Source organism: Mus caroli, chromosome 11 (genome assembly GCF_900094665.2).
Source record: "Mus caroli chromosome 11, CAROLI_EIJ_v1.1, whole genome shotgun sequence".
Taxonomy (NCBI): domain Eukaryota; kingdom Metazoa; phylum Chordata; class Mammalia; order Rodentia; family Muridae; genus Mus; species Mus caroli.
Genome location: NC_034580.1, coordinates 56867224 through 56876058, shown reverse-complemented (window position 1 = coordinate 56876058; position 8835 = coordinate 56867224). Strand labels below are relative to the sequence as shown.

Below are 8835 nucleotides of genomic sequence, written 5' to 3'. Positions count from 1 at the left end.
AAAAAAAAAAAAACCCCAACATCAAAAAATAGCTAAACGAGGACCAGCAGATAGTCGCACTAGCCACCAAACCTGACAACCTGAGTTCAAACACCAGGACCCACGTGGGAAGAGAACTGACTCCCATGTCTGTCCTCTAACCTCAATATGTGTACTACGAGAAATGCACGCACACATTCATGAAATCAAGGAATAAGATACGCCATTTTTTAAAATGTCTAAAAGAGGGAATTTTATGTGTGTTTATGTGCACAGTAAAGAAGATCAGGGCATTACTAGGCTGGTTGGCTTTACTCTTCAAAATATACCCAGAGCCTGCCTGCTGTTCCAGCTCCCAGCCGAGCCCAGGCTGTAATGGCTGTTTCCTCGTTTATGACAGCGGCTAGCCATCTGGTCTTCCCATCCACCTGTCTACTCTCAACAAGCAGCCAAAGGATTTCTTAGGACATGAACTCGGGGGCTGTCCCTATTCCAGAGGATCCTGCAGAAGTCACCCAGGCCTGCCTGCTCTGCCGCTGGAAGCATAGCCCCTTCTTTCTGCTCCCAGACTGTGCCAGACACTGGTGGGCACAGGCCATTGCCCCAACTGCCAACCCTGCCACGGTGGTCCTTCCCAGCCTACTTTCTCCCTTGGTCATGTTCTCAGAAACTCGGGTAGTTTAATGAAGACAGAGATCTTTGTCCTGGTACCCTCTCCCCAGAACAGTGCTGAATATGGAGTAAGTGTTCAGACATATTTGTTGAATTAAAGAATCATTATTTCTGAAGTCAGCAGCTCCTCATAGAACCAAGCCTCCAGCATATCAGTATTTTGGACAAGGCTGCCACCTGGTGGCTATCATCTACCACAGCAGTCGCTTCCCTGAGTCCTGTTGACTTGAGAGGTAGCCCTTGGCACAAGGACTCTAAACGTTCCTTACTCTGCAGTTCGCATTTTGGGGAGAAGACACACATATAAAGGGCACTTTAGGGAGAAGAGGAAGAAGATATAACACACTCAGATCCAAAACTGAGTGCTCAAGGTGGACATGTGATAGTTCAGACCAGAGCCCTAAGTCTGCCTGAGAAAGAAGTATCAACAGGTCTGAGAGACCATTGGGAGGGGAGGCAGGCAGGGAAGCAGGTAGCAGGGCTGCAGGTAGTAGGGGAACAGGTGGCAGGGCAGCAGGTAGCAGGGCTGCAGGTGGTGGGCCAGACCTAGTAGGTGCTCCATTGATTGTTCTTGTTGAAGCAAACTCTAGCAGTACTATAGGGAACAGGGGAAACTGGGCACCGTCTTTGAAAAATAAAAACGAAAAGATATGAGCCTCCCACCCTACGCTTATGGAAACAACTCCCATCCTGCCTACCATGTGTCAATCACTGAGTTGGTGAGGTTCAGACTGAGCATGCAGAGGGGCCTGAGATGTGATACTGGCTAGTTATAGGTTTAGAATCACAGTGCAAGGCAAATCTAAACAAAGAAATGGTGGGCAGGGCAGGTAATAGGCCAATGACCAGATCTACTCACACGGGATACATATAAACTGTCTCTGCATCTGTCCTAGGAGCTTTCCTTGTCCCTGTGACAAGCCCAGCAAGGAGCAACTTAAGGAAGGAAGAATTAATTCCGCTCATGGCTTGAGGGTATAGTCCCTCGGGGCAGGAAGGCACACTCATGGAAGTATGGGTGGACATGTTGCATTCAGGAAGTGGAGGGATGAGTGCTGGCATTCTGCTCGCTTGGCATTCTGCTCGCTTTCTCCTTTTATCTTTTTTCATTCAGTCCAAGACCCCACTTCATCTAGGTGTCTCCTACATTATTCCAATCCAATCACATTTGACCATGAATATTAACCATTACAGTATCATACACACACACAAACACATACATGTATATATATATATACACACACATATATATATACATACATATATATATGTATGTATATATAGTTTAAAAATAAAAAATTAACCAGGAGATAAACTAATTTACTTGAAAGAAAAAAAAACAACAACAGTACTACCTTCTATGCATCAGAGCAAACAAGTCAAAAGTCTGTACCCTAAGAGTAAATGGCATTAAGACACCTTCCCATGAGCCTCTATGTAAGTTACAAGCTTGCCTAACTTTTAGAGATTATCTTCATGCTGGCAGCATTTCCTTAATTTCCTAGAATTCAATGCTTTCCTTCACAGATGAATTTCCAGAGAATTGCATTAAGTCTTGCCAGCATGTAAGACGATATCTCTCTCTCTCTCTCTCTCTCTCTCTCTCNCACACACACACACACACACACACACACACACACACACACACACCACTCATGTTGAATATAAGCAGTAGACGGGCTGGGGTGTAGGTCAGTCCTAGAGCAAACACAGCGCCTGAAGAGCGTTGGGATCCAGCCTGAGCATCTGTAATGTACTGAGTCAAATATGTACTAATACAAATAGAAAACCTTAAGGGTTAGGAGGACAGAGCGATGGCTAAACCTGTAAAGGGCTTGCCACACAAACATGAGGACCTGTTTCAGTCCTCAGAATCCGTGTAAGAAAGGCAGGGATAGCAGGCCAAGCCTGTAATGCATATAAATAGTGCTCACTGGGCACACAGAGGCAGGAAGATCCCAGGGCCTCACTGGCCAGCCAAACCAACAAGCCTCAGGTGCTGCCAAGCTGTCCAAACTGTCTATAAGCAGTGTACCTGCTCTCTGTACCCATAGTCATGGTTGCCAGGGTTACCTGTTTGGGATTTTCTAGCCAGGGTGTGCCATATAGAGAGTTATTGTTCTGACTAGTAGCTCCTCAACTACAAGGGAAGTTTACTATTTTTCTGTGGAATAGCCACTTCTTTTTTATGTGAGCTGCGCATTGTTCTGCAGTTTTCTCTATGGGTTTGAATAGTCTTTACAAACTTGCATATATTGTAAATAATCTCTTTAGCATCTTTCAAAAGTATTTATTTTTATTTTATGTGCATGACTGTTCACCTTCATACATAGGAGTGCCTGGTGCCTGTGGAGGACAAGAGAACCTGTCAAACCCTTTGGGCCTGGAGTTACAGATGGCTGGGTGCTGTCACATGGGTGCTGGGGGCTGAGCCCAGATTTTCTGAGATAGCAAGTGTTCTTAACTACTGAGCCATCTCTCTAGCACCCTGCAGCTTTTTAATGATGGAAGCCACTCTTCATCTCCTTTATCCCCACTGCAGGTTAACTCTCTGATGCCTTATTTTCAGAACTTGGATTATGTCTAGGTATGTACGAATGTGCTTGTGGTATTCATGTGCATGTGTGATTGCATGTGTGTGCACGTGCAGATGGGCGTACAGGTGAAGAGTGATGCTATGGAAGCCACATGAAGCACTGAATATCTTCTGTGATCGCCCTCCACTTTTTTTTTTTTTGGTTTATTTTTGTTTGTGTTTTTTGTTTTTTTTGACACAGATCTCTCATTGAACCGAGGACTCACCACTTGGCAGGCTGGCTGGTCAGCAGGCCCTGGGAATCCACCTGTCTCCACTTCCCCAGTGCTGAGGTGACAGGCAAGCACTGCCTCATTTGGCTTCACACATGGGCACTAGGGACAGAACTCAGGTCTTCATGCTTGCACAGTAAGCACTGTACTCTCCCACGTCCCTGTGACTTTATTTTGTAAGCAGAATGAGATGAGATCCAGTTTCACTTTTCAGAGTAATCCAGTTTTAACTTAACTTCCTCTATTTGGCCTTTCTTCAGTGCTGGGGATTGAACTCAGGACCTCTTACCTGCTGAACGAAAGCTTGACCCTGAGCCACACCCACAGGCTCCAACTTGCCACAAACCACCTTTATTTACCCTGTACCAAATATGCTCGTGGATCCTGGCTGCCCACCATGGCTCCACAGTGCTGCCTCTGTTTGCTGTGGTTAGTCCTTGAGTTGCTCTTCCTCAGAACTTCCCTGGGATGTTACTAGATCCCAGCAGAGACCTACCCAGTCAGTCAGGACACTCTGGCTGTCCTGCACATTCTCCGATTAGCAGCATCCCTCTCTCCACTAGGTGGAAGTGTAGCCTCCTAGTCAGGACAACCCAAATTCCTCAGCCAGGCCTGGTGCTTGTTGGCTGCTCCCAGTACCACAGTGATATGTTAGTTAGGATGCAAATGAATTGATGAAATCATGAGACACCCTTATTGCATTTAATACATGGCACGACAGAATTTAGTCTTCACTATATTTAGCTTCCTATCCCAAACCCACGCATGTCCTTGCCTTTATTCACAAGGACATAGATGTGCTCTTCAAAGGGGTGTTAGACTTCTCTTAAATGTGCAGGCTCTTAAATAACTAAGTTTATTGCTCAGTATGCCACCTTCCATCCTTTTTTACATGAGATCATTTCTTCCAAAATCATATTTTCTAACCAGTCACTGATCAAAGAACTATCAATTTTTTTCTTTCAGACAAGGCACCATGTAGCCCCGGCTGGCTCTGAGCTCCTGATCCTCCTGCCACATTTTCTGAGTGCAGTTTATTTATTTTTGGTGTGAAGTCTCTGTCTTACCTAACTAGGCTTGAACTTGTGAACTCAGGAGACACCCCTGTCTGAGCATCAGGGACCACAGGTGTGTGCTGTCACATGCAGCAAGACACATACTTCTTTGCTAGAAGTGCTCCCCCACACGCATCCTGTCCAATGGTCTATCAAGAGTTTGTTACTAAATCAGAATGGTGGCTAAATCTGACAGTTCCATCTCCCATATCTATCGAGATGACCATGTGGCTTTTCTTTGGCCTATGATATGCCTGGCAGATTATAAAATGATAACAATCATTCATTGGCTCATCTTTAAAAAAGATTGAATTGTATCTTATGTATATGCATGTTTTGCCGGCACGTATGTTTGTGCATCACATGTGGGCGGTCCCCATGGAGGTCAGGAGAGAGTGTTGGATCCTAGAGTTACAGATAGCTGTGAGCCACGGTGTGGGTGCTGAGAACTGAACCTGGTCCTCTGGAAGAGCAGCAGACACTTAACCACTGAGCCATCTCCCAAGACCCTCATTCATTCATTCTTAGATGGCACAAATCCGCTCGGTTTTGCTGTCTGCTACTGCCCTTTTAAACTTTTTTGGACAGCATTTGCTAACATTTTAATGTCTTGTTTTGGTATTAATTTTGAGAATAAGGCTGGCGTTACTTTTTAATTAATTACTTACTTTTAGTGGCATCTGTTAAACTTCGGGAACACAGGATTACTCGGTGAAGATAAGCTTACTTTCATTTGTTGTATTTAATACGAATTCAGTCTTTAAAGCAGCTAAGTCATTATACAGAAATATGGGCCCTTCTTACAACCAAAGCCACCTTCAGTCCTCACATTAAACTTCTGGAAGGAAGAATAAGTTAAAATACATCTTTGGAATGTGATATTTTTGTGAAATGTGTCAACGGCAGAAAGTGTAGACTCACTCACACGCATCATGGTTAAGGAGGACCTCGGCTGTTCTTCATCTTGGGCCTTTCCACGACCCACTGCCATCATTGGCCAGCACCCAGGATGGCCACACACACACACACACACACACACACACACCAGTGACAAATGGCCGCCTGGGGTGACAGGCAAACCACGGCTTTTCTGTTCTTCTGCCTGCCTCCCCAGTATACAGACTCTACAGGAAAAGACTCTGCCCCCAGCGCAGCTCCAGGCCAGGGTGATCAGAGGAGGGATCATGAGTCAAAAAGAGCGTCCACAAAACAAGCTGGCCAGGGAGGTTCCTCCTACCTGTGTTGCTCCTCAGGCGGCTCTCAGTGAGCTCAGAGATGGCTCCGGAGGTTGAGGTCTTCTTCAGTCTCGCCACCCCTGAAGAGGCACTTCCAGGTTTGTTGAGTGTGTCCTCGCTGCTGGCCCTCTTGAGCTAGAGAGAAGTTGGAGAGAAGCTGAGAGGACAGACACGGTGAGGAATTCAATGCCCACCAGGGCCAGTAGTTTAGGTAGAATAACAGAGACTACGTAAAGGGAAAAGGCACTTAGCTCAGCCCCTGATAGCATGGAGCAGCTGCTATTGGACAGAGGCAAAGAGGATGCTAGTCCTGGATCAGAAAGTTACACTCTGCCTTCAGTGAATAAGTCAGGGGGTTAACATGAGCTCTGATATAGTAGTAACACTGATCAATCCATTTTAAGCCTATAAAACCTAACTAGACTAGAACACGTGAAGGAGAAAAAAATCTCAGATGACTCCATCAAATTCCTGCACTTATGAAAGAAAGAGGGCCCTCCAGCTTGAACAAGAGTCACCTGGTGCAACACAGTATAACCAACCCTTCATGTATGTGCTCACCACATTGAGGCCCGAAGTCTTAACAGTCCAAAAGTCCAAAGTCTCTGTTGAGACTCAGGGCATCTCTCTACCTGCTGTTCTGCGTACATGTTCATGTTTCTACACGAGTGTGCACATGCATGTAGAGGTCAGAGAATAACCACTGTACACCTTGTTTCTGATGAAGGGTCTCATTGGCCTAGGACTTGCCAAGTAGACTAGATTGGTTCATTCCGGTTGTCAATATGACACACTTGGGAGAGGGACCTCCAACTGGTCTGTGGGCATGTCTGTGGGACACTTTCTTGATTGCTAGTTGATGTAGGAGGTCCCAGCCCACTCTGGGCAGTGCCATTCTTTTTTTAAAAATGGATTTATTTTTATTATATGTGCATTGGTGTTTCACCTGCATATATATCAGTCTGAGGGTGTCACACTGTAACTTGGAGTTACAGACAGTTATGAGCTGCCAAGAGGGTGCTGGGAATTGAACTCAGGTTCTCTGGAAGAGCAGTCAGTGTTCTTAACTGCTGAGACATCTCTCTAGCCCCAGGCAGTAGCATTCTTATGTATATGGCCTTGGGCTTTACAAGGAATCTAGCAGAGCAAAGGCTAGGGAGCAAGCCAGGAAGCAATCTTCCTCTGCCATCTTTGTTTGAGGCCCTGCCTGGTAGATCAGGTTCCTGCTATGTTTTGGCTCACAGTTCAAGGAATTCAGTCCACGGTGCCTGGAAAGGACCAGTGCAAGAGGCTGCTGACTACTCCTCAACAGACCCAGTGTGAGGGAGGGCATGGGAGCTTCTGAAGCTCAGCTACCTCTCTCCTCTTTCTTTATTATTTGGTGGGTCTTCCCTCCTCAGTTAATCCTTTCCAGAAAAGCCTTCATAGATGAACCGAAAGGTGTGTCTCCTTAATCCCATTAATGTTCTAAGCCCTTGAGGTTGTCCCCTCCTTGTGCAGGTGTGTGTGGACCTGCACACACACACACACACACAAACACACACACACTTAAGTTAATAAATAATGTAGTAATAACTAAAAGCTATGCAGTGAGGATTGAGGGATGGCTCAGTGGGTAAAGAGGGCTCGCCAGGCAAACAGGAGGACCAGAGTTCAGAACCCCAGAGCCCACCTGATCGATGGGCAGACGTGGAAGTCTGCCTGTATTCCTCGCACAGGACCCCCAAGCTTGGAGAGCCCAATCAGTGAGCTCAGGTTTCAGTAGGAGACCTTGCTCTGAGTAAAGAAAGTGGAAAGAAACCGAGGAAGACTCGAAGTCACCCTCTGGACTTCACAAGCACACACACACCACACACACATAAAAACACGCATATACATGTGCACATACCACACACATACATGCTAGTACGCATGACAAGAAAAGTATGTATGGAGCTGCTCCTCCTCAGCCCGCAGAGATTTTCAGGGGAATCCTTATTTCCCCTGCACCTACAACGAGGAATTCCCAATGAGAAAGCTTTGTTGCACTGAAGCTTCCCCAAGATGTACAATGCAATGACTACAAATGAACCCCCCATCCCTTAGAAGCCTAAACATCCAATCCACTCTACTCCCTCTACTGTAGGAGACATCCATACACAGCGGGAGCAGCAGATTCGGTTACTGCCTCACGTTCTTCCTCCATTTGAGGCTTTGTTTCCTGTTACCAGGAGGCAGCTCCGCACCCAACTAGGTTCCTGGCTCACTATGGAAGGCCCCCACCCACAAAGGTGAGCTCAGGTGCTGCTCTGGTTTGTGTAGTAAGTACTCACACTAAGGGTTCATTGGGATTTAAGCTGCTGGGCACCTGAGCTCACAAAGGAAAAGGTTTCAATACCTTGCAGATTAAAGTAACTAATTCCTCTCCATTTAACAGAGATGAGAGAGAACCCGCAGAGCTCCACCAGCATCAGCCACAACAAAACAACCCCAATCTCTAGGGGCAGGTAACTCTCTCTGTTTGTGGTCCTCAAATGCAACCAACTATCAACTGGGATGAGGGTTTATTTAAATGCACACACCTAATTTCGTCATTCCTTGGACACAACACCAACCACCAAGTTGCTGAGTCCCACCGTATGAGGCAGACATTTCCAGGGACTGTGTCAATGTTTAGAGCCCCCTCTCTGTAGAAACTGAATATAATTCACCTTGTAAATTTGTATAGTCTGGCAACTACATTAAAAGGAAACTAAAACAAATAAAGAAGCTATGATGGACTGGCCAGATGCCTCAGTGGGTAAAAGTGCTTGCTACACAAGCCTGACCAACCTGAGTTTGGTCCCCAGAACCATAGTGGCAGGAAAGAACAGTTTCCCACACTGAACTCCACACTCTGTCCCAGACCCACAAGGATAATGACACTACATTTTTAAAATAAAATTTATAAAGCCTGCAGTAGAACACACATTTAATTGCAGCACTTGGGAGGCAGAGGCAGGCAGATCTCTGTGAGTTTGAGGCCAGCCTGGTCACAACAGTGAGACCCTGTTGAAAGAAAGAAAGAGAGAGAGAGAGAGAGAGAGAGAGAGAGAGAGAGAGAGAGA

The 8835-nt window shown here is 46.0% G+C and overlaps 1 protein-coding gene across 9 annotated transcripts in view; it reads right to left on the bottom strand.

The window, feature by feature from the left end:
* Positions 1-8835, bottom strand: part of Specc1 (sperm antigen with calponin homology and coiled-coil domains 1) — a 264901-nt gene that overhangs the window by 171108 nt on the left and 84958 nt on the right. For all 9 annotated transcript variants that reach the window (XR_003838125.1, XM_021177222.1, XM_029483987.1 and 6 more), the window contains exon 3: positions 5752-5884. Coding sequence is in view for 8 of the 9 variants with exons in the window: in XM_021177222.1 (XP_021032881.1) it covers positions 5752-5884 (133 nt within the window). In the remaining variant the exon portion in view is untranslated. The remainder of the gene's footprint in view (positions 1-5751; positions 5885-8835) is intronic.